The sequence below is a fragment of the Emiliania huxleyi genome (genome assembly GCF_000372725.1).
Source record: "Emiliania huxleyi CCMP1516 unplaced genomic scaffold EMIHUscaffold_3, whole genome shotgun sequence".
Classification (NCBI taxonomy): Eukaryota; Haptophyta; order Isochrysidales; family Noelaerhabdaceae; genus Emiliania; species Emiliania huxleyi.
Genome location: NW_005199770.1, coordinates 1,744,593 through 1,769,392, shown reverse-complemented (window position 1 = coordinate 1,769,392; position 24,800 = coordinate 1,744,593). Strand labels below are relative to the sequence as shown.

Below are 24,800 nucleotides of genomic sequence, written 5' to 3'. Positions count from 1 at the left end.
CCCGCGATCACCTCAAAGTACTCGCTCGCCCAGATCCCGAGCGAGACGCTCACCGGAGCGCCGGCCGCGCTGCGCGTCACCGCGGCGCTGTGCAGCGCGGTATAGCCTTCCTCCATGAGCAGCCGCTGCTGCGGGTCCGCCACGCTCGCCTCGCTTGGCGAGACGCCGAAATGATGGTTGTCGAAGAGCTCCGCCCCGCCGAGCAGCGACGCCTGCACCTCCCCCGCCGGCGTGCCCCACCGCGAGAAGGGGGGCACCGGCCCAGCCGCCTCTGCCGAGCAACCAACGACCGCCCAGAGCTGGCGCAAGCTCGCTGCCGGGCCTCCGGCTCTCACACTCGCGCTGACGATGCGCGCCTTGGTCCGACTGCCGCCGGCCGCCTTCGGCTCGGCTGGTCGCCGGCCGTCGGCCTGCTCGGACCCGATGACAGCGTCAGCGAGCTGGCGTGCTGTCGGGTGGTCGAAGATGAGGGTGGACGGAAGCGGACGAGCAGAGAGGGCTTGGAGCTGGTTGCGCAGCTCGACGGCGCCGAGCGAGTCGAGGCCCGCGTCCATCAGCGGCGAATCGAGGTCGATCGCACTGCCGACGGTGCGGCGAATGATTGCGATGACGGCAGGCAAGCTCGCCGCGCTGTGGGCCGTTGTCGGGGAAGCTGGCGCAACGTCAAACAGGAGCGGCGGGTTCGCCTGCAAGGACGCGATGAATTCGCGCCAGCAGACCTGAAACACGGCCGTCACGGGCGGGGCGCGCGGCTGCACCGCCGCGCGGAGCGCCGCGAGGCCAGCCTCGGCGCCGATCAGCCCCACGCCCGCCGCCTGCAGCCGCGCGTGGACCGCGCGGCCGGCAGCCATGCCCACCCCGGCCCACGGGCCCCACTGCACGCTCGTCCCCGCCTGCGCCCGCCCCCGCCGCACGCTGGCGAGCGCGTCGAGGCACCCGTTGGCGGCGCTGTAGTTGGCCTGGCCAGCGCCGCCCAGCAGCGCCGCCATCGACGAGAAGGCGACCCAGCAGCGGAGGGGCGACGCGCTAGTCGCGACCTGCAAGACCCACGCGCCGTGCGCCTTGGGCGCAAAGGCCCTGCGGAGAGTCCCCCCGCTCTGCGCGTCGAGGGTGCCGTCCGACAGCACGCCCGCCGCGTGCCACACGCCGCCCAGCGGGTGGCCGCAGCCGCCGACCCCGCTCAGCAGACGCCGCACCGCGGCGGGCTGCGTGACGTCGCATCGAGCCGCGAGGACGCGGCCGCCGCCCTCCGGATCGCCGTCGCTCTCGACCGGCGTCGGGCCGGCGGCGCCGCTGCGTGACACGAGGACGAGGCGGGGCGCGCCGGCCGCGATGAGCCAGCGCGCCGTGAGCAGACCCAGCCCGCCGCTGCCGCCAGACACGAGCTGCGCCGAGCGCACCGCCCATTCCGTCGGGGAGGGCAGCGCCAACCGGCAAAGCCGCGGCACCGCCGCGCCGCCGCGCCACAAGCTAGCCTCGTCCTCGCCGGACGGGAGCTGGAGAGCCGCAGCCGGCGCAAGCAGCGCCGCCGAAGAGTTGGAGTCGACACAGGACAGCCGCGTCGTCGGACGCTCTTGCCGGATCGCCCGCGCAAAGGCCCGCACGCCGGCGTGAGCGGGCCTCGCATCGAGCGCGCTGACGACGCGGAGCGCCAGCTGCGACGCCGCAACCCGAGGGGAGAGCGCGAGCGCGAGCAGCGCCTCCAGCCCGGCCATCGGCAGCAGCGCGCTGCCAGGCCTCGACGCGGCGGCGCCGTGCGCCACGCATCGCACCGGCAGTGGGCTCCCGCCGCCGCCCTCGCCGCATGCCAAGGCCGCACACCCAAGCAGCATCGTCGACGGTCCCGCCGCGTCCGTGGGCACGCCTGACCGCCACTCAACGCAGTAGAGAGCCTGCGCCTCCGCCGCGGGAGCCTCGGACCACGAAGGGAGCGTTCGGATCTCGAAGCCCGACAGCTGCAAGCCCGGATCGGAGCCGCGCAAGCTGCCGAGCCAGGCGGCGCTACCGGCCGCCGACTCGCGCCGTGCAACCGACCAGAGGCAGGCGCGCGGCGTGGGCGTGAGGCGGGCCTCACCCACCAGGAAGGGCACTGCCGCGCCATCTCCTCCTCCTCCGCCGCCATCTCCGCCGCCGCCGCCGCCGCCGCCGCCGCCGCCGCCGCCGCCGCCGCCGCCGCTCGGCGAGAGCAGGCTGGTCAGCTGCAGCGCGCCGTCGAGGTCGGCAGGGTGGATGAGGACGCCCTGCGAGGTCCCCGGCGGGCGGCGAAGCCTCGCGACGGAGAAGGACCCTCCGTCGCCGGCCCACGCGCCACCGAGCGTCTGGTAGGTTGGGCCGTACTCGAGGCCCGCCTCGCGGAACGCGGCGTAAAGCGCGGCGGTGCACACCGCCGAACCGGCGATCGCTCGCAGCCGCGGCAGCGCGGGCTTGCTGACAGCGGCCGGCGCAAGCGCGCCGACGAGCTCGCACGCCGAGTGAAGCGCCCGCTCCTCGGCGCCGTCTCGGCCGCTCGTGATCTCGACGCGGCCAGAGGCGGCGACAACCTCGCAGGCGATCCAGAGACCCTCGGCGGCGTCGAGGAGCAGCGGCCGCAGGAAGCGCACGCCCCGCAGCGTCGCCGCCGCGGTGAGCGCGTCCGCGGCGCACGAGGCGGCGCGCGCCATCTCGAGGTAGCCGGCGGCGGGGAAGACGCAGCGCCCTCGGATGGCGTGGTCGCGGACGAGTGCGAGGAGCGCGCCCGCCGCGGGCGAACGGAGCGCCGTCCTCCCCTCAGCGGCCTCGACGTGTTGCGCCAACGCTGTGCTGCTGTTCCAGCGGAACGCGCGGCGGTGGAAGTGAGGCTCATCCCTTGCCCCTTGCCCGTGCGCCGTGGCTTCCGCGCCGAGGATGCAGTGTGCAATCGTGCCGCTGAAGCCAAAGGAACTGACTCCCCCAACGGCAGCGACAACCCGCTCCCGCCTCTCGGCTCCGCCCTGCTGTGTGCCCAGCTGGCAGGCGCAGCCCTGCATCGCAGACTGCACGTGCGGGTTGACTAGACGGAGCTGGGCATTCGGAGCGAGAGCGCGGCTGCCGGCCGCACTCGCGAGCTTGAGCAGACCCGCCAGCCCGGCCGCAGTCTCGGCGTGCCCCATGTTTGCCTTGATGCTGCCGACAGGCAAGGCGCACACCTCTGCGTCGCGCCGAAGGAGCAACGTGCTCACGAGCGACCGAACCTCGATGGGGTCGCCAAGCGCCGTGCCCGTCCCGTGCGCCTCAAGCAGACCCACCTGGCCAGCGTCGACGGCGGCGTCCTCGGCGGCCAGGCGGAGCAGCTCCTGCTGCGCCTGTCCGTTCGGCGCCGTCAAGCTGGCGCTGCGTCCGTCCTGCCGCACGCAGCTCCCGAGGACGCTGCACACCGGCGCGGCAGCCGACATCTCCAGCGCCACCGCGACGCAGCCCTCGCCGCGCGCGAAGCCGTCCGCCCTCCGGTCGAAGGTGTGGCTCCGGCCGGCTGGCGACGTCATGCCCGCGATGGCAAACGTCAGGCTGCTCTCCGGAAGGAGCATCAGGTTGACGCCCGCCGCGAGGTGCGCCGCGCAGGCCTCGCCCTGCACAGCACGCGCCGCAGCGTGCATGGCGACGAGAGAGGCCGAGCATGCTGCGTCGATGGAGTAGCAGGGGCCCTGCAGCCCTAGCGCATACGAGATCCGGCCAGAGGCGACGGACAGGGTCGCGCCCGTGGCGGCGTAGACGCTGCGGCCCATCGCTCCCCTCGCGAGGACGCGCCCAAACTCGGTCGAGTAGATGCCAATGGCGACGCCCGTGTCGCTCCCGTGCAGGGGCGAGGGGTGGCGCCCGAACCCGCAGCCGTGCAGCGCCGCGTACCCGGCCTCGAGCAGCAGCCGCTGCTGCGGGTCCATCGCGCTCGCCTCGGCCTCCGAGATCCCAAAGCGGCGGTGGTCGAAGAGGGCGGCGCACCGCAAAAAGCAGCCGTGTCGCACCCGCCGCAGGGTGGCCTCTTCGACACGCGTGGGGGGCACCAGGGGCCAACGCTCGAAAGGCACCTCGGTGGCGGAGTCGGAGGCCGTGCCCACAAAGGCAGCGAGGGCCGACTCCGATCCGACCCCGCCCGGGAGCCGACACGCGCGGCCGACGACCGCGACCTGCCGCCGCGCAGCCTCGGCCGCGGAAGACGGGGCCGCGCCAGGGGCAGCGCGGTGGGCGTGTACATGGACAGGGGCGAAGAGGTGCGCCTCGAGGCGGCGGACCGTCGGGTACTCGAAGACGAGCGACTCGGGCAGGTCTGCTCGCTCGAGCCTCTCCGCAAGGCGCGAGCGCAGCTCGACTGTCCCGAGAGAGTCGAGGCCAGCCTCCATCAGCGGCGTGTCCGCGGAGACCGGCCCGACAAGCTCCTCAACCACAGAGCGAAGTGCCGCCCGGCCGTCCGGCGGGGGCCGGGCCGCCGCGCTCCGCGAGTCGCCCTCCGCTCCAAACTGCGCGAGCGCTCGCACGAGGTCGTCCATCGCCGCTCCGGCGGCGGCGGACGGCGGCGACGGTGCGGGCGGCGGCATCGACTCGGCCAAATGGCGCTTGAGCTTGGCGACGGTGGGGTGGTCGAAGACGACCGTCTCTGCGAGCTCGGAGAGCTGGAGCCGCTCTGCCAGCCGGGTGCGCAGCTCGACCGCGCCGAGCGAGTCGAGCCCCGCCTCCATCAGCGGCGCGTCTGCGTCGACACTCCCAAGCAACTCTGCAACGACCTCGTCGACAGCGCCAGACACCCGGTTGGCAACTTGACGCCGCTGAGCGGCCGCAGAAGGGGAGCCGCCGCTGGCGGGCGACGCCGCGGCGGCGAGCCGCAGCAGCTGGTCGAGCGAGGCGTTCCGCGCCAGGATGCTCACCGGCGAATCGGTGCGCTCTCCACCAGGAGCAGCTAGCGCAGGCGGCGGCAGCAGCAGCGGCGGCAGGGGCACCGCCGTGGCCGCGTTGTACACGTACGTGCGGCGCCCCCGCGCGTCCACCTCGGCGAGGGAGAAGGTGCGCGCCTCCTCCGCGCCGCGCCCCGCGCGCACCGCCCACCCGAGGCGCCGCTGCGCCTGCAGGAACCGTTCGCTCGCCGCGCTGTACTCTGCGGCAGAGAGCAGCGGGCGCGCCGCCAGCTCGACCCCAAGCCGCGAGCGGACGCGCGGCTCGCCGCGGACGCAGAGCTCGAGGCCGAGGCACCCGTGCTCGTCGCCGGCGACCAGGGCGAGCCGCTCGCCCTCCTGCGGAGGTGCTGCATCCAGCAGCCGCGAGAGGAGGCCGACAAAGGGCGCTGCTGACTGGAGAGAGCCGACGGCGCGGGCGAGTGCTGACGAGTCCGACGGCGAGCGGCCGTGCGCCGCGGCCTCGCCCTCGCCGCGGTCGTGCTGCGGGCTACCCTCCCCTTCGCGCCGGGGAGGCGTGTCCGGAACGAAGGATGCGGCCGTCGGCCAACCAAACGGGCAGTGCCTCCCCCAGCCGTGCCGCGCGCTCACCCTCTCCACGCGCGAGAGCGACCACGCAGCCGCCGGCCCCACGAGCACGGCAACGGCGGCGGCGCTCCGGACGAGCCCGCCCGCCACGAGGGTGTCGGTGCAGACGACGACCGCCCACCTCCCGTCCCAGGCCGGCGAGTCGAGCCAGCTAACGCACGCCAGCAGTGCCTGCAGGCCTCCGCACGCGCCGTCGTAGGCGTCGAGCCCCTCGATGTCGGCGCAGCCGCCGAAGAGCGCCATCAGGTGGCTCTTGAACGACTTGGACCGGTCGAGCAGCGACTCGGACGCCACCTGCAGCATGCCCACGTCCTCGTACCGCAAGCCGTGCGCCTTGACCAGCCGGCTCACCGCCGTCAGCGCCATCGAGACGGCGTCCTCGTCCTCGTCGCAAGTGCTCAGCCGGTCTAGAGGGAGGCCGGGCGAGGCGCCGCGCACGGGCGGGTCCATCTCCGCCGCGGCGACGCAGTGGCGCGGAGAGTAAACCTCGAGCGCGACGATGCCGGCGTGGCGCTCCTCCTCCGCATAAAGCAGGCTGCCGGCTGAGGCCAATCGCAAAGGGGGAAGGGGAGAAGGCAGGGGCGATGACTCGCGGAGCGAGAGCCGGGCAAGTGCCGCGTGCCTTCGCATGCTCAGGTTGGGCGGGCGCGCTGCCTGCGGCGCTGGGGCAGCGCGAGCGGGCTTGCGCGGCCTGCTGCTGCTGCTGCTGCTGAGGTCAACCACGCCATGCGCCTCGAAGTGCGCCCGCACCGCCTCGCCCTCGGGGTCGGCTACCCGCGGAAAGTTGAGCCGCAGCACCGCGCGCACCCCGTGCGCCGGCTGAGCGGCAAGCCAGCCGGCGAGGCGCAGGGCCCGCGCCTCGACGTCGCCCTCCACCGCCTCGGCGAAGCCGCAGGCCTGCGCCTCGGCGGCGGTGGCGAGCTGCGCGCGGAGCAGAGTCTCGGCGTCCGCGTGATGGAGTGCGCGAGAGAGGGCCTCCCTCGCACCCGCATCGCTCGCACCCGCATCGCCGCCGCTCGAGAGCGCAAGCCTTGCGCCGGTGCCCATAAGACGGTAGTGCGCGCACGCGGAGAGGCGAAGCCACGCGCCTCCGACGCGGCCCTGCAGAGCGCAGATCACAACCACGCCGGCGTGGCCGATGCGCCGGAGGAGACTCTCGGCGAGCGCCGCCTCCTCGGACGCCGCCGCCTGCCCCCCTGCCCCCTCCGGCTCTCCGCTCGAGCTCTCCTTGTCGCTCACGTGGAGCAGGAGGACGCGCAGCCCGCGCAGGCGCGGCGACTCGAGCAGCCGGCGCATCAGCTCGCAAGCGTGGACGACGCTGCGGCCGAGCTCGAGTGCGGCCACGGTAAAGGCCTCGTCCGCCGCGAGCAGGCGGCCGGGGACGATCGCCGTCCGCACCGGCGCAGGCGCGCTGCCAGCGGCCTCGGTAAAGGCGAAGACAAGGCGTTCCAGGTGGGCGTCGAGCTCCGCCCAGCCGCCCACAACGTCCACGAGCCCGAGCCGCTGCGCTGTCGGCGCGTCGATCACATCGCCCGTGCAAAAGAGGCGCTCGCACGCCGCGCGGCTCAGCCGCTGCCGCGCCGCCACGCTGACGACGCCGGGCAAGGCGCCGCGCCGGATCTCGGGGAAGCCGAACGTGGCGTCCGAGTGCGCGAGCACGACTGTGCCGAGGCACGGGAAGGCCATCCCTCCTCCGCGGGTGGCGCCGTGGCAAACCACCACCTTCGGCATCGGCGCCGCCTCCAGCTCGTCGACCTGCCGGCCAAAGCGGTCGACGTCGTCGAGAAATGCGCCGCTGCGCAGCCGCTCGTGCGACACGTCGCCGCCGAGGCAGAAGCCGCCCGCGCGGTCGCGGCCACGGAAGACGAGGAGGGCGCACTCGGGCCATCGGAGGGCGCCCTCCGGGTCGGCCACCAGATGAAGGGGCACCTCCACCGTGTGCACGGTCGGCGGGCGCAGCGCGCGCGCCTCGAGCTCCACGGGGGCGAGGGTGGGCGGGGAGGGCTCGAGCGCGGCGGCGCGGGCGGCGGCGGGCGCGAAAGTCCCGCCGTTGAGCGCGTTACACCGCGCGTGCGAGACCACCTCGGCGGCGTCGAGGGCGGCGTCGGGCTCGAGCCGGTCAGCGAGCAGCGCCGAGGCGGCGGCGCCGTCCCGCGATAGCGCGCGCGCCACCTGGAGGGCCCTCTGCTGGGCGGCTACCGTGCCGGGCTGCACCTCGTGCACCAGTCGGATGGCGCAGGCCTGGTCGGCGCCGATCGTCTCGTTGGTCAGGTACATGCGCAGCGCGCGCGACGGGCCGACGGCGTGCGGCAGCCGCGCCGTGTAGCCGCCGATCGGGCAGACCCCGCGCACGAGGTTGCCGTGCTCGAAGGTCGCCTCTGCCGCGGCCACGACGTAGTCGGCGCAAGTGAGGACTGCGATGCCGCCGCCGATGAGTTTGCCGTGCGTCGCGGCCACCACGGGCACGCCGAGCGACCGCAGGGCGGTCAGGCCGCGCAGCGTGTGCAGCAGCGACCTTGCCGCGGCAGGCACCGCGACGCGCCCCTTGCCCGCGTGCGAGTACGGGTTGCCGCCCGCCGAAAAGTGCGGCCCGGTCCCCTGCAGCACGACCGCGCGGACGGCCGGGCGGCGCTCGCGCAAGCAAGCGACGGCGGCGTCAAAGTCGTCGCCTGTGGAGGAAAGGGCGGCGAGTCAAGAGAGCGGACGCTGTGAGCAGTGGGAGGCGAGGTCGGCGCCTAGCTCGGCCGACATCGTGTTGAAGCGCGCGGGGTCGTCGAGCTCCAGCGTTGCGACGAGCCCCTCGTCGTCGACGCGTAGCCGGACCAGCCGCGCGCCGCCGCGCTGCCGTGGCGCGAGCGGCTGGAGGCTCCCCATCGCAACCAAAGCGGCGTCCGCCGAGGGGGCGGGCAGCGCGGTCCAGCAGGTGCGCAGCAGGTCCGGCGGCGCCGCCTGCAGCCGCTCCACCGCTTGCCGCGCCGCCGCTGCCGCCGCCGCTCGCCCCGTGTGCACCTCGTCGAGCAAGCCCATGCCGACGGCCTCGACGGCGGTGTTGCGCGCCGCGGCGGAGGGCACGCGCAGTCTCCTCCCGGTGGCGAGGCCGTTGCACCCCTCGGGCCAGTGGAACGACGCGCCGCGCTCGCCGACGGCCACCAGCGCCGCGTCTAGCAGCAGGAACGCGCCCGTGCCCCGAATCTCGCCCGCGCAGAGCAGCACGAGCAGCGGGCGAGCGGCGCAATAGCTGGCGAGGTCCGCGTCCTCGCTGATCGCCACGGAGTCGAGCTCTACCAGCAGCGGCGACCCGGCCGGCGCACGCTCCAAGTGCGCGATCGCCTCGCCGCCGCGCAAGCGGCCCCGCAACTGCAGCATCGGCGCAACCTGCAACAACACCTTGCCCACGTTTTGGCCACGCTGCAGCAAGCGAAAGGCCGCCCGCGCGCCCGCGGAGTCCAGCGCAAAGCAGCTGCAGGGCAGTGGCGACACGTGCCCCACATCAACGCCCCTCGTGAGCTGCTGCAGGCGGCCGCTCAACCAGCCCCCGGGGTTCGCAGCCCAGCCCGGGCAGCCGCGGCAGCCATCGTCGACGGCGACGGCGCAAAGGTCGGCGGTGGGGTGCGACGCAGCGACCCGCTCGCCGCTCCACACGTCGAGCTTCCCGAGCTCGGAGAAGGTCGCCCCTTGCCCCAGAACCAGCAGCGAGGCCGGGATGTGCTCTCGGGAGAGGGCGTTGACGACGGCCGTGACGCGGCGGCCGCGCAGGCTGAGGACGAGCCCGAGGACGAATGCCGCCGCGTCTCGCGAGCTGACCGTCACAGAGACCCCTCGTGCGCGGAGCAGGGAGTGCTTGAAGGGCGCGCCGGCGGACGCGGCGGCGCTGACGGCGAGCCAATGGAGCAGCTCGAGGCTGACGAGGCCCACCCCGCCCGTGGCCGCGTGCAGCAGCGCCCGCCCACCCGTCCTCGTGCGCGCGTCGGCGCAGACGTAGCTCGCGGTCACCCATGCAGTGGGCAAGGTGGAGGCGGACTCGAAGGTGAGGCACGCCGGCATCGGAGCGCAGCGGCCGAGCGCGGCGCGCGCGTACGTGGCGCACGCACCCACCGCCAGCCCGTAGAGGGCGGCCCCGCGCGCGCTCAGCGCGGTGCCGGTAAACTCTCCGCCGATGGGGCGGAGCTGGCCCGAAGGGTCCTTGCCGAGGACATTGAGCACGTCGCGGAAGTTGAGGGCGGCGGCGTGCACCCGCATGATCTGCTCAGGCTCGCAGCCGGCGCGGACGCGCAGCTTGCGCTGCCGACGGCACTCGAGAAAGTGGAGGGAGCCAGCTCGGCCGTTGGGGAGGCTCAGTGCTTTCGCGTCGAAGGGGCCGAGGGCCAAACGGGACGCAGCGCCGACCGCCGGCGGCGGCGGCAGCCAATTGTACGACTTGCGCGAGTAGCCGAGCGGCGGCACGTCCACTTGCAAGGGGCGCTGGCTCGTCGGATAGCGAAGGGCCACGTGCGCTATGGTGCCGCTGTAGCCAAAGGAGCTCACGCCGCCCGCCACAGCTGAGCTGGTCAGGTCGCTCACGCACATTGTCGCGGCACATGGCAGGTGGAGCAGAGCCGCATGGACGTGCGGGTTCAGCACTCGAAGCTGCGCATTCGGCGGCGCAGTGGCCACGCCCAGCGTGGCGGCGAGCTTCAGCAAACCCACCGCGCCGGCCGCAGGCTCGGCGTGACCGAGGTTGGCCTTCATCGAGCTGATCAACAAAGGCTCCTCCTGGCCCCGATCGGACAGCAGCGCTGCCGCCACCGCGCCCACCTCGATCGGGTCGCCGAGTGGCGTGCCAGTTCCGTGCGCCTCGAGGCAGCTCAGCGCAGGGGCCAACAGCCCCGCATCCGCCAGTGCCGCCTTCAGAAGCACCTGCTGCGCCCGCCCATTCGGTGCGGTCAGGCTGGCGCTCTTGCCGTCTTGCCGCACGGCGCTGCCGGAGCGGCCCATCTGTGTGCCCTCGCTTTCCCTGCCCGCGATGGTGAGCATGCTCACGCAACAAGCCTCGGATCGTGCGTACCCATCGGCGCCGGCATCAAAGGTGCGGCACCGGCCGGTGGCAGAGGTCATGCCGGCGAGGGCGAAGCTGGCCGCGACCCGAGGCAGGAGCATGACGCTGACGCCTGCGACCAGGGCGCCGTCCGCCTCGTCCTGCTGCAGCGCGCGCAGCGCGCCGTGATGCGCCACGAGCGCGGAGGAGCACGCGGTGTCGTACGAGACGCACGGGCCCTGCATGCCAAGCACAAAGGACAGCCGGCCCGAGGCGATCGAGAGGCTGCCGCCGGTGGCGGCGTAGACGCTGCGGCCGGCGGGCGAGTGCGCAAGCACCGTCTGCCAGTCGTTGGCTCCGATGCCGACGAACACCCCGAGCGCGCTGGCGGCGAGCGAGGCGCGCCGGAGCGACGCGCAATGCAGCGCCTCGTAGCCGCGCTCGAGCAGCAGCCGCTGCTGCGGGTCCATCGCTGCCGCCTCGGCGGGCGAGACGCCGAAGAAGGCGTTGTCGAAGAGGTCGAGCGAGCGCAAGAAGCCGCCGTGCCGCACCCGCCGCGCCACCGCGTCGTCGGCCGCCGCAGAAGGCTGGAGCATCCAGCGGCTCGCCGGCACCTCGCCAACGGCGTCGGCGCCGCAGACCGCAAGGTCCGACAGCGCGGCTTGCGACGCGCCGCCGCCCGGAAGCGCCGCCGCCGCCCCGGCCAGGCCCACTGCTCGCCGATCCCCGGCGGCCACCGCCGTGGCGCTGCCCCCGCCGGCGGCTTCGACGGCCGGCGCCGCGGGCCCCTCGAGACGCGCCGCCAGCTGCCGCGCCGTCGGGTGGTCAAAGACGAGCGTGCTCGGCAGCTCCTCGCCCGACGCGCGCTGCAGCCCGTTGCGCAGCTCGACCGCGCCGAGCGAGTCGAGACCCACTTCCATCAGCGGCGCGTCTGGGTTGACCTCGTTGCCGGTGGTCTGTCGCACCATCTCGAGCACTTCCTGCAGCCCGACCACGCCCGAGCGGCCGGCGGCGCGAGGCTCGGCAGCCGCCTCCGCCCTGCTGGGCTGAGCCCGCCGAGAGCGGTGCTTCCACGGGAGCAGCAGCCCGGGCGGCTGCGCCACCCCGCGCAGGTAGCTCCCCCAGTCCGCCGCAAAGACTGCGGCGACCGACGAGCTCGACAGGACCTGGCGGAGGCTCTCCCACGCGAGGGCGCGCGAGACGAGCCCCGTGCCCGCGCTGGCGGCGCGCCTGTCCGCGCCGTGCCGGGCGGCGTACCCAACCTCGGCGACGGCGCCCCACTGCAGGCCTGCACCGCTGACGCCCGCGCCGCGCCGGAAGTGCACCAGCGAGTCGAGCCACGCGTTGGCGGCCGAGTGCGGCGACTGGCCGGCGGAGCCCATCAGGCCCGCCATCGACGAGTAGACGACGAAGGTGCGCAGCGCGCCCGCCGTGAGGCTCGCCGCGTGCAAGCTGCTGCCGCCGCCCACCTTCGGGCCGAGGACGGCGCGGAAGCGCAGCGGCGTCTGGTTGGCGAGGGCCGCGTCCGAGAGCACGCCCGCCGCGTGAAAGACACCGCCCAAGCGCCACGGCCCTCCGAGCACAGAGCGCGCGAGGGCGGCGGCGGACGCCTCGTCCGACACGTCGCACCGCACACGCTCGACCGAGGCGCCGCTGTCGGCGACCCACGCCCAGTCGGCCTCGCTCCCGGCCTGCACGCGCCCGCTCCGCGACGAGAGCACGAGCCGCGAGCCGCCGCCGCGCTGCGCGAGCAGCCGCGCCGTGAGCAGCCCGAGCCCGCCGAGCCCGCCGGAAAAGAGCTGCGCCTCCGCCGCCACCCCGGCGGGCCAAGCGGCCTCGGGTCGTCGCGCCACCTGCGCGACCATCACCGCCTGCGTGCGCAGCGCACCGCCGCCCCGCGCCGCGTGGCTGCGCGCGAAGCCGCTCTCCGCAAGGAGCGCGCGCCAGTGCTCCCACGCCATCAGCGGGCTGCTCTGGCCCAGCCGCGCCGGGTCGGCCGCGAAGAGCCACCAGCCGTCCGTGAGGCCAAACGTGATCTGCGCAAAGGCGCTCGTGGCCAGCGCCTCGTTGACGAGCAGCAGCCCGCCCGGCCGCAGCAGCCGGCGGCAGTTGCGGAGGGTGTGGCGGATGAAGGGCGTCGCGTGCAGCACGTTGGTGGCGACGGCGACGTCGAACTGCGCCGCGGCGAAGCCCTGCAGCCGCGGGTCTGCGTCGATGTTGAGCAGCTCGTACTGCATGAAGCGGGCGAAGCGCGCGAAGCGCGGCTCCGCCTGGCGCAGAAAGACCTCCGACACGTCGGTGAAGGTGTAGCGCGCGCAAGACAGCTCGAGCGACGGCAGCACGCTCGCTGCCGTGCCGCCGGTGCCGGCGCCAACCTCGATGACGCAAAGCAGCCGGCCGGGCGGGAGGGCGGCGACGACCGACTCGACGGCCGCGACCAGCGCGTCGTTGTAGAAGCGCGAGACGGCGGCCTCCTCGTAGACGGGCAGCAGCGCCTCCATCGACCCTCCGGGGAAGAGCAGCTCCTGGTAGGAAGCGGCGCCCCGCAGCACCGCGCCCAGCCGCGGGCCGCATCGCTCGGCCAGGTCCACCAAGGGACGCAAGCCGGCGTGCGCATCCACCACCGCCGAAGGGGCGACCGGCGCGGCGCACGGCGGCTGCTGCGCGCACCAGCGGAGCAGCAGCCGGTGGTGCCACGCCGCGACGGAGGAGGGCGCGGCGAGGCCCTCGACGGCGGCCTGCACGTACTGCCGGCACAGGGCATCGAGCAGCTCGCACGCGCGCGAAAGAGAGTCTCCGTCCAGCGCCGCCTCCGCCCGCCGCGTGTGCGCGTCCAGCCGACCGCAGACCGCCCCAAACTCGGCGGGCAAGCTCCGGGACACGTGCGGCGCGCCCACCCGCATCACAACCTTGCCGATGCTCCGCCCGTTGGCGAGGAAGCGGAAAGCGGCTTGCGCCTGGCGCACCAGGTCAAAGGCGACCGCCGGCAGCGGCCGCACCGTCGCCGCCACCAGTCGCCGCGCAAGCACCTGCAACACCCGCCGCAGGAACCAGCCTGGGCGCGACGGCACCTCGGTCGCCATGTCCAGCACTGCGTAAGCGACGCCCGCCGCCGCCGCGCGGCCGTCGCTCCACACGCCTCGCTTGCCAATCTCCTCCAGCCGGCCGCGCTCGCCCAGCGCAGCGCTCGACGCAGCGATGAAGTCGGCCGAGAGGCTGTTGAGTGCCGCGTGCGCCCGCGACCCTCGCAGCAAGCCGACGAGACCCACCACGCTCGCTCCGGCGTGGCGGGAGCTGACCAGCCGCCGGCAGCCGAGGCTGCGAAGCGTGTGGTGCTTCCACGGAGCCCCGGCCGAGCCGACGAGGGATAGCTGGAGCCAATGCGCGTACTCGGTCGCCGCGAGGCCGACGCCGCCCGCGGCGGCGTGGACGAGGAGCGCGCGGCGGCCCGAGAGCCGCAGGCGCTCAAAGCCGGCGTGGACGGTTCCCCAAGTACTCACCAACGTGCTGGCCTGCTCGAAGCTCGTCGCCGACGGCTTGCGCACCTGCAAGCGGCTGTCGGCCCGCGCCCGCGAGGCGAGGCAGCCGACTGCGCTGCCAAACGACGCCGCGCCGATCGAGAGGTGCCCGCCGCCGCCCGCGCCGAGGCCGCGCACAACGCCGGAGCAGTCTGTGCCAGGATCTGTCAGGTATTGCTCTGGCAGCTCTTGCAGCACGATCAGCACGTCTCGAAAGTTCAGGCCGACCGCGCACACCTGCAGCTCCACCTCCGACGCCGCCAGCGGCGCATCGAACGGACGTTGCGCGTCGACGCGCAAGTCGGCAATCGCCCCGCGCCCTGCGGCGCTCAGACAGATGGCCTCGGGGAAGCTGCAGTCGACCGGGGCGGCGAGCCTCGGCGCGTGCAGCAACGACCCACGTAGAACCGCCTCACTCTCCACGGACGGCGCCACGCGCAAGCCGTGCACGCTGCCGCCGCCCAAGCGGATCTGTCGGCCGCCGAGCAGCCTAGCCACGCTCGCAACGGCAGCCTCGCCGTCCAAATCCAAGCTGCAAACAGGGAGCTGCAGCTCCGCACGGCACGCGCGAGACAAGCCCCACATCCCCGCGTGCGCGCACCGCGCCGCCGAGGCGCCCGCCACCGGCTGGGCCATGAGCGTGCACAGCCACACCGGCACTGGAGCCGCCTGCGATGCCTGCCACTGCACCGCGCTGAGCGCGCCGGCGAGGGCGTGCAGGCCGTGAGCAAAGGCAGGGCCGAGGGCGGCCAGCAGCACCGCGTCCCACCGCTCCGCGCCGAGAGCGCCTCCTGTGCTCGAGGAGAGGCTGCCCAGCCGCAGCAGCGCGGCGGGCGCCGTGTCTGCGATGACCGCGACCCGCGGTAGAGGAGGAGCGGCGCCAGCCCCTCCCTCTGCGGCCTCCGGCTCGGCGGCGCACCACTCCACCACGTACCTTGACGGCGCGAGCGGCCTCTGCTCGCGCGGCGCGGGGGCGGCGGAGAGCGCGCGGCTCTCGAAGCCAGAGAGGCGCGTCTGCGCGTCTGCGCGCGGCGAGCCCAGCCACACGGCGGTGTCGTCAGCCCCGCGCTGAGAGGCCGCCGCCCACAGCCGGCCGGACGAAGCGCCGACTCGCGCCTCGGCGATCGCAAAGGGCATCCGCGTCTCCTTGGAGGCAGACGGCGAGAGCAGCGACGCGAGCTGGAGGGCGCCATCGAGGTCGGCGGGGTGGACCCCGCCGCCCGGCCACACCTTGCGCCCCCGCAGCCGCGCTGCGACCGTCGCCTCGGCCGCCCAGGCAGACTGCAGAGTGCGGAAGTCCTCGGCGTATTCGAGGCCCATGGAGCGGAGGCTGGCGTACAGCGAGGGCACGACGACAGGCCGAGGACAGCACTCCCTCACCGACCGCAGGGCCGGTGGGATCGCCTGGGCCGCCGCACCCGCCACCCGCACTGCCGCGAAATGCGCGACTCCGTCCCCGCCCGCCGCGTTTACGCTAGCCACCTCGAGCCTGCCCGACGAGCTGTCGAGCTCGCAAGTGACGGACGCTTCGTCGGCGAGAGAGAGAAAGAGGGGGCGGAGAAAGAAGGCGCGCTGCAGCACGGCGGCCGCCCCTGACGGCTCGCGGTCCACCCGCTGGCTCACGGCGCGGGCCAGCTCCAGGTAGCCGGCAGCGGGAAAGACGACGCGCCCCTGCACGCAGTGCCCGTTCACGAGGGCGAAGAGCGGCCCCTCGATGGGCGAGCGGAAGGTGGCGCGGCCGGCGGCCGGCGGGCCGGCGAGCTGGGCGAGCGGGTGCGGCGACTCGGCCCACGCGTAGCGGCGGCGCCGCAGCCGCGGAGGGAGCGAGGTGGGCGCGGGGGCTGGGCGGCCAGGGTCCACGCTCAGCAACGCGTGCGCGATGGTGCCGCTGTACCCGAACGAGCTGACGCCGCCCGCCAGCCCGCGGCGCACGGCGGTGGCGTCGGCGCTCGCAAGCTGCGCCGGCAAGGCGCACCGCCCCGCCGCCTCCTCCGCCAGCGTGCTGTCGATGTGCGGGTTGAGGGCGCGCAGCTGCGCGTTGGCAGGGCTGCGCGACTCGGACAGACCTGCAGATAGCCGCAACATCCCCGCCAGCCCCGCCGCTGGCTCCGCGTGGCCGGCATTCGCCTTCAGGCTCCCGACCAGCAGCGGCGCCGCGCCGGCGCGGGCGTGCAGCACCGAGAGCGCGATCGAACGAACCTCGATCGGGTCGCCAAGCGCGGTGCCGGTCCCGTGCGCCTCGTAGCAAGACACCTCCCCCGCATCCAACCCGCTCTCGCCGACGGCCGCAACCACCAACGCCTGCTGTGCCTGGCCGTTCGGCGCAGTGAGGCTCGCGCTGCGGCCGTCCTGCCGCACCACGCAGCCACGCAAGAGCTGCAGCCCCCCAGCCGCAAGCCGCAACACCGCCGCATGGCAACCCTCGCCACGGCCGTAGCCATCGGCGCGGCGGTCAAACGAGTGGGAGCGGCCGTGAGGAGACGTCATGCCCGCCCGTGCCATCCCGAGACTCGCATACTGGCTGAATATCATGTTGACGCCCAGTGCGAGGGCGGCCGTGCACTCGCGCAGCTGCAGGGCGCGCATGCCGCCGTGAGCCGCGGCGAGGCTGCTCGAGCAGGCGGTGTCGTACGAGAGGCAGGGCCCCTGCAGGCCGAGCACAAACGAGACGCGCCCGGCCGCGACGGAGCACATCGCCGCCGTGGCTGAGTACACGCTGAGCGCGGCGGGCGAGCGAGCGAGCACGTCGTTGAACTCGGGGGTCCACACGCCAAGGAACACGCCACACAAGCTGCCCTGCAGGCTCGCCTTGCGCATCGCGGCGCCGTGCAGCGCCTCGTACCCCACCTCGAGCAGCCGCCGCTGCTGCGGGTCCATCACCGCCGCCTCGGCCGGCGCGACGCCAAAGAAGCCGCTGTCGAAGAGGTCCGCGTCGGCGAGGAAGGCCGCGTGGCGCTGCCGTTCGGCGAGGTCCGAAGAGGCTCCGTCGAGCCCCGCGCGCACGTCCCATCGCGAGGCGGGCACCTCGCTCACCGCGTCGCAGCCGCAAGCGACGAGCCGCCAGAGCGCGGCCGTGCCCTCGCCCTGCGCGCCGCCGGGCCCGACAGCGCACGACGAGGCGACCTCCACCGACGCCAGCCGGTCGATGTCCACAGCAGCCGTCTGCCGCGGGGCATCGGCAGGCCGGCCATTGCCCTGAGCCAAGAGCAACCGAGAGAGCTGGCGCGCAGTCGGGTGCTCGAAGACAAGGGTGCTCGGCAGGGTGGCCTTGCAGTGCCGCTGCAGCAGGTTGCGCAGCTCGACCGCGCCGAGCGAGTCGAGCCCCGCCTCCATCAGCGGCGCGTCTGCGTCCACCTCGCTGCCCACGGTCCGCCGGACCAACGTGAGCACCTCGCCCACGCTGGCCACGGCACCGAGCGGGACGGACGCGGTGGTGTCAGCGGCACCGCCGCCCGCGGTGAGCAGCAGCCCGCTGCAGAGCGGCGGTACCGAAGGCATCGAGCCGAGGAACGTGCTCCATCGGACGGCTAGCGCAGCCACGACAGGCGACGCGCGCAGGCCAAGCGCCGAAGAGAGTGCTCGCATCCCCTGCCGCGGCGAGAGCAGCCCCACGCCGACCGCCTGAAGCCGCGCATTGACCGCCGCCCCCGAGGCCATCCCGACGTCGGCCCAAGCCCCCCACTGCACGCTCAAGGCGGCGAGCGCCCGCGCGTGCAGCTGTGCGCCAAGCGAGTCGAGGCAGCAGTTGGCCGCGGCGTAGTTGGCCTGTCCCGCCCCACCGAGCAGCGCCGCCACCGACGAAAAGAAGACGCACGCGTCTAGCGGCTGCGCCGCGCACGCCCTGTGGAGAAGGAACGCACCGTCCGCCTTTGGGGCAAACACTCGACGCAGCGTCGCCACGCCTTGCGATCGAAGAGTGCCGTCGGCGAGCACGCCTGCCGCGTGCCATACTCCACCCACTGCCGGGCCGGCCTCGCCGCTGGCAATGCTGCCGAGCAGCTGGGCAATCCCCGCCGGCTCCGCGGCGTCGCACGCCGCGGCGAGGACGGCGCACTGCGACGGGACAGAGAGCGCGCGCGCGGTGCCAGAATGAGATCCCGAGCGAGACGCGAGCACGAGGCTGGCAGAGCCCCTCTCAGCTAGCCAGCGTGCGGTGACGAGGCCGAGGCCGCCGAGGCCTCCGAGCAGCAGCTGGCGGCGCGAGAGGCACGGCTCGAGCAGCTCCGAAGCGGGGGCGGCGGCCGGATGCAGGCGGGGAGCCAAAGTGCCGCCGCCGCGGCTCGCGAGCTCGTGCTCTCCGTGCGGCTCTGCGCTGAGGAGGAGGGCCCGACACGGCGCACCGGTCGCTAGGTCAAGGACCAGAAGCCGCAGCTGGGCCGCCGCCTCCACCCGGGCGGTGCGGGCGAGGCCGAGCGCCCCACCGTGCTGCGGGCTCGCTGTGGCAGCGGAGCCGATCGTCAGCGACCCGGACGTGAGCAAGGAGAGGTCGGCCGCATCAACCGCCGATAGCTGCGCTCGAACTAGCGACAAGGATGCGAGGAGCGCGGCGAGCGGCGCAGAGGCAGCCCTGCCGGACGCAGCCGGGTGCGCAAGCGCGACGCCGGACCGCCATCCCGCAATGGGTAGGCCGCTCGCGACCGAAGAGCCGCCCAGAGCAACCACTCGATGGCGTCGAGGCAGGGGAGTCGACACGGCGGCGAGCGGTCGCCAAGTGGTGGTGTAGAGATCGCGCACCGCGCCGGCTCCGAGCCGCGAGGGCGTCGCCAACCGGAGCGCGCGCGACTCGAAGCCGTCCAGCGCCGCGAAGGCGCCGCCGCGCCACCCCGCGCCCGCCAAGCGCACCGCGACACTTCGACGCGTGGAGGTCCAGACCGCAGCGGCCCTGGACCGACCAAGGGGCGCTCCAAGCCGGGCGGCGCGCACGGCGTAGGGCACCATCGTCCCCTCCCCCGCCCCGCCGAGGACGGCGCTCAGCTGCATCGCGCTGTCCAGGTCTGCCGGGTGGAGGCGCACTCCCTGAGTGGCTCGGGCAGGGCGCAGCCGCGCAGTGGCGGCCTGCGGCGCGTCGCCGGCCGCCCAAGCGGCATGCAGCCGACGGTACGCGAGTCCGTACTCGAGTCCGGCAGAGCGAAGGCGCGCGTAGAGCTCGCACACGTCCACCGCCAGCACCGCCGCCCCCCGGATCGAGGCAGCCACCGGCCACGGCCCGCCGTCCGCCATATCGCCCGGCGGGGCAGCGGCGACTCCGGAGCAATGCACAGTCGCCTCGGTGGCCAGCCTGCGCACGCCCCACTCGCTCCGGACCTCGAACCCCCGCGCCGCGTCCACCTCACACGCGATCGTCGTCCCGCCGTCGTCATCCAATGGCGGCTCGAGGACGAGCGGCGCCACAAAAAAGGTGCGCTCGAGCTCGGCGCGCGCGGCGGGCGACGCCGAGCTCGCTACCGCAGCGGCGCGCGCCATCTCGAGGTAGCCGGCGCCAGGGAACACGACACTGCCCCGCACGACGTGGTCGGCGACGAGGGCGATTAGAGCGCCGCTTGCGACGGCTGTGAAGCGCGCAGCTTCGGACGGCGAGTGCGCGATGTCCCTCTTCCCGAGGAGTGGGTGAGGCGGACGATGCGCCGAGAAGGCGAAGCGGCGCCGGCGGTAGCCAAGCACAGCGGCCCCGGCGACGGCAATGGGCGCCGCCGCCGCGCCGCGCAATAGCGCATGCGCGATGGTGCCGCTATAGCCGAACGCGCTCACGCCGCCCAAGGCTGGCGCGCGAGCGACTTCGGCGATCTGTGCCGCAAGCGCGCAAGCCACCCCCTCGAGAGCAGATCCAAGGTGGGGGTTGAGAGCGCGCAAGTGCGCGTTCGGCGGCGACCGCGCCTCGAGCAGACCCGTTGCCAGCCGCAATAGCCCTGCAACGCCAGCCGCGGTCTCTCCGTGTGCAGTGTTCGCCTTGAGGCTTCCCACGGCTACCGGCAGCGCCACGCCGCCGCGCGAAGGCAACACTGCTGCGGCGAGCGACCGCACCTCGATCGGGTCGCCGAGCGCAGTGCCGGTGCCGTGCGCCTAGTGCGAACGGGCGAGGGGTGCGCTCGCTCAAGAAGGGGCGCGGCGCCGGGGGCGGGGGCGGGGGCGGGGGCGGGGGGGCGGGGGAGGGCGGTGGAATGGGGGAAGCTGACGCTGCTCCACAGAGACCACTCACCTCGACGCACGAGATGCAGGAGGGCTCCACGCTCGCCTCGGCCAGCGCGGCGCGAAGCAAGCCCCTCTGCGCCTGCCCGTTGGGGGCGGTGAGGCTGGCGCTCTTGCCGTCCTGCCGCACCGCGCTCCCGGCCACGCCGATGGACCCCTCGTCAGGCTCGCCGCCACCATCGCCTGGACCGCCGCTCCGGCTCTCGAGCGTCTCGAGAGCCAGAGACACGCAGCCCTCGCCGCGCGCGAAGCCGTCGGCGCGGCTGTCAAAGGTGTGGCACCGCCCGACCGCCGAGGTCATCCCCGCCACGGCGAAGGTGAGCGCCGTCGCCTGCATCAGCATTGCGTTGACGCCTACGCGACACGGGCGGAGACCGGCGGTGAGGCACCAGCTGAACGGCCGACCAGTTGTGCACAGCCGCTTCCGCGCCGGCGACGAGGTGGCGCTCGCACTCAGCGTGCTGGAGCGCGCGCAGCGCGGAGTGGCAGGCGACGAGCGACGCGGAGCACGCCGTCTCGAAGGCTGCGCACGGCCCTTGCAGGCCGAGGACGTATGACAGCCTCCCAGACGCGATCGACAGGCTCGAGCCGGTGGCGGCATACACGCTGTGCCTCAACGGCCCCGACAGCACCAGCCGACCAAACTCGACGTGGCCGATGCCGACGGCGACGCCCGTGCCGCTGCCGACGAGCGCTGCCTTGTCGAGCCCCGACGCGTGCAGCGCTTCGTAGCCGCGCTCGAGCAGCAGCCGCTGCTGCGGGTCCATCGCCGCCGCCTCGGCGGGCGAGACGCCGAATCGGAGATGGTCGAAGAGCTCAATGGCATCCACAAAGGCGCCGTGGCGAGCGCGCGCGACGGCGTCTGCGCTGTACCCGGCCGGTGCCTCTTGAGCGTCCCATCGAGGCGGTGGCACCTTCCCAGCGAGATCACAACCAGCCGCAGTTGCGCCAGCCAGCAGATCGACCGACGAAACACCCGCCGGCATGGCGCAGCTCTTTCCAGTGACAGCGGCGCCGCGGCGAGAGGCGGCCAGAGCCGTGGCCGAGTGGAGCAGCCCAGGATCTGCCAGCATCCGAGCGATGGCCGCCGCAGCCTCCGCGGTGGCGGCAGAGTCCGCAGAGCCTGGCGCCGTCAGCGAGAGCAAGTGCGCCGTGAGCTGCCGCGCTGTGGGGAAGTCGAAGACGAGCGTCTCTGGCAGCTCTGCGCCGAGCCGGGAGGAAAGGCGGGTGCGCAGCTCGACCGCGCCGAGCGAGTCGAGCCCCGCCTCCATCAGCGGCGCGTCTGCGTCGATGGCCGCACCGACAACCTCTTTTGTGACGGCCGACACCGCCGCCGCCGTGTCCACGGCGGAAGACGAGGCGGCGGCACCTCCGGCCTCGTCGCGATTCGCGTGAGAGACGAGGCGGCGCAGCAGTGCAGCCACGTCGTCCGTCCGACTCGCCGGCGGCCCCTCGCCTGCCGCGCCCACGGATGCCTCGCCTGCCGCGCCCAAGGGTGGCGCGCCCCAGGAGGGCGCGCCCAGCCGCAGCTCCACCACCCGAGGCACGTGCTCGTACGAGCGCACGCCGCGCGCCCCCACCGCGGAGATGCGGTAGCTGCCCGGAGGAGACTCGCCACGTGGCTCCGGCACCCAGCCGAAGCGGCCGCCGCTCGACGCATGCCTCTCGCACACCGCCGCAAACTCCGACGGCGGAAGCCTCTGCCGAGCGTCGAGCGCCTCGAGCAGTCCGTCACCGCACCGCAGCTCGCCGCGGACGTGGAGGAGAGGGGCGGCCGACGCGTCGGCTCCGCTATCGGAGGGCAGTAGGCGGATGTGCGCGCCCGACTCTGGCGGCGCGTGCAGCCAGAGCGAGCACAAGTTGATCAGCGCCGCCGCCGTCGACGTCGGACCGATGCGCTGGGCCAGGCGCAGACACGGCTCGCAAGGGGTTGGCGCCAGGCCGACTACCTCCCGCCCGCCGTGAGGGGGGCTAGCGCCAGGCGTCTCGCGCCGCAGGCAGAGCGGCGCGTCCGCCCCCAGGAGCGTCGCGACCGCCGCCGCACCGCTCGTGAAGGGAGCCTCTCCGGCGGCATCGGCACACACAGCGATCGCCCACCGCCCGTCCCAAGCCGCGCTCTCCACCCAATTGACGCACGCGAGCAGCGCCGACGTGGCGCCGCCGCTCGTCGCGTGGTACGAGTCGATCCCCTCCACATCGGCGCAGCCGCCGAAGAGCGCCATCAGGTGGCTCTTCACGCTCTTGGAGCGGTCGAGCAGCGAGGACGTGCCCACCTGCAGCATGCCCACGTCCTCGTACCGCAGGCCGTGCGCCTCAACCAGCCGGCTCACCGCCGTCAGCGCCATCGAGACGGCGTCCTCGTCCTCGTCGCACGCGGACAGCTCGCTCACCCGCAGGCCTCCCTCCCGGCTCCTCGGTATGCCGTACTCGGACGCCTCGAGCGCCGCCGCACACGCGCACTGGCGCGGCACGTACACCTCGAGCGCGACGATGCCGGCGTGGCGAGGCGCGGCATCTCCGTGGGTCGGGCGCGGCGCGAGCGTCTCGGGCCGCGCCTCGGCGCGAAGCTGCCTCCTTCTCGCGGCGGAGTGCGACTGGGCGGCGGAGGTCGCCTCTGCGGCGGAGGCGTGTGGAGGCGGCGGCAGAGGCAGCGGCGGAGGAGGCGGCAGAGGAGGCGGCAGAGGCGGCGGCAGAGGAGGCGGCGGCAGAGGAGGGAGCAAATGAGGAGGCGGAGGGGGCGGCGGAGCGGGCGGTGGACGCGGCGGTGGGAGGGAGTGCGCAGAGGGAGAGCGCTGAGGAGGTGGCGGGCTGGCCGACGACGCGCCTATTCGTGGCGGCTCCCGGCCCAAACGCGGCAGCGAAGTCGGCGCGCCTCGACACGGCCCCTCGCTCTCCCTCTCCTCTCGCGGGTGCTCACCGCGCGCCCGGCCGGGCAGCCGCGTCTCCCGCGCCCCCTCCCCCCGCCTCTCGCGCAGGGCCTCCCGCAACAGCGCCGCGTTGTGGCGCCGCGCCTCCCGCACCCCGCGCCCCGCTGCTGCTCGAGGGCACATCAGCCGCAGAGCGTGTCTCAGTCCCGCAGCCGGCTGCCGCACGAGCCAGTGCGCAAACTGGAGGGAGCGCTCGACCGCACGCTCGGCGCGCTCGCTCGCGAGGCCCAGCTCCACCGCCTGCGCCGAGTCGACCCTCCCCTCTCGCAGGAGGGCCTCTGCGTCAATCGAGTGCAGCGCGCCTACGGGGGCGAAGACGCCGACATCGCGGCGGGAGGGCGGCATTGTGCAGAGCATTCAGAGCACCGCGTGCATGCGAGGGATACGAAGGCAGTGAGTGACGCCGAGTACGGTCGAATACAGCTGAGTGCGTGTCCTCTCGAGCGCTGGTTGGGAGTACAGCAATCCGTATTCCGCTTCTAGGGTGGCGCGCGGAAGGCTGCCGACCGCGAGGGCGCGTCCTTGCTGTCGCAGCAGAAGAAGGAGCCAGCCTCGACCACGCGATAGTGCGAGGCGAGGCATGCGCGCAGCAGCGGGGGCGCACGGACGTGGCCGCGCACGCAGGCGACGATGGCGACGCCCGCGTCGGTCAGCTGCGCCATTGCAGCCTCGATGCGCGCGCCCGTCTCCGCGCACGGGGCAGCGGAGGAGCCGCCGCCCTCCCAGCCCTCCCCGCCCTCCCCTTCCTGCCCGTCCGACCCCTCCACCGACAGGACGAGCACGCGCAGCGAGGCGGAGAGCTGCGCGAGCAGCCGCAGCGCATCGCCTGCCAGCCGCGTCGCCGACTCTGCTGTCACCGACAGGCGCGCCACCTGCGAGTTGCTCCCCACCTCGAAGGGCGCGGGTGTGGCGGCTGGCGCGGAGGACGGTTCCGCACCAGGCGCATGCACCAGCCGCTCTGCCGAGGAGAGGAAGTGCCGCTCCAGCCGCGCAACCTCTGTCTCGAGCTCCGCCCAGCCGCCCACAACGTCCACGAGCCCGAGCCGCTGCGCTGTCGGCGCGTCGATCACATCGCCCGTGCAAAAGAGGCGCTCGCACGCCGCGCGGCTCAGCCGCTGCCGCGCCGCCACGCTGACGACGCCGGGCAAGGCGCCGCGCCGGATCTCGGGGAAGCCGAACGTGGCGTCCGAGTGCGCGAGCACGACCGTGCCGAGGCACGGGAAGGCCATCCCTCCTCCGCGGGTGGCGCCGTGGCAAACCACCACCTTCGGCATCGGCGCGTCGCGGAGTCGCTCAACAAGTCGGCCGGCCGGGGGGAGGGCGTCGAGGAATGCGCCGCTCGCGAGGCTCGTCGGGGACGGGTCGCCGCCGAGGCAAAAGTGCTCCGCGCCCGCCTCGCCTTGGAAGACGAGGAGCGCGCACTCGGGCAGTGGCTGCTCGGGGTGGAGGTCGCCGAGCGCCTTGGGCACCCTCACTTTGTGCACTCGCGGCTGCGGAGGAGGTGCCGCGGCCGCCTCGAGCTGCCCTGGCCGCAAGCGAAGTGGGGGCACCTGCAAGAGGAAGAGCGGCACACTTGGGTTTCTGGGGCGGGAGGGGGCGCGCGGCGGCCGCGGCTGAGGCGGCGGCGGCGGCGCCTGGTGTGAGCCGGAGTGCGCCAGCGTCGCCTTTG

General features: G+C 74.1%; 3 protein-coding genes across 3 annotated transcripts; all 3 read right to left on the bottom strand.

Moving 5' to 3' along the window:
* Nucleotides 1–7,691: 7,691 nt before the first annotated feature.
* On the bottom strand, nt 7,692–7,976 carry EMIHUDRAFT_46949 (hypothetical protein; the record flags this gene model as incomplete). The annotated part of the gene is made up of 1 exon (XM_005775415.1): nt 7,692–7,976. A coding segment is annotated over one exon (285 nt), but the record flags the coding sequence as incomplete, so codon positions are not given.
* Nucleotides 7,977–12,497: 4,521 nt separating this feature from the next.
* On the bottom strand, nt 12,498–13,001 carry EMIHUDRAFT_61387 (hypothetical protein; the record flags this gene model as incomplete). The annotated part of the gene is made up of 1 exon (XM_005775414.1): nt 12,498–13,001. A coding segment is annotated over one exon (504 nt), but the record flags the coding sequence as incomplete, so codon positions are not given.
* A 3,237-nt stretch (nt 13,002–16,238) lies between these two features.
* EMIHUDRAFT_61293 (polyketide synthase) lies at nt 16,239–16,895 on the bottom strand (the record flags this gene model as incomplete). The annotated part of the gene is made up of 1 exon (XM_005775413.1): nt 16,239–16,895. A coding segment is annotated over one exon (657 nt), but the record flags the coding sequence as incomplete, so codon positions are not given.
* Nucleotides 16,896–24,800: the final 7,905 nt, after the last annotated feature.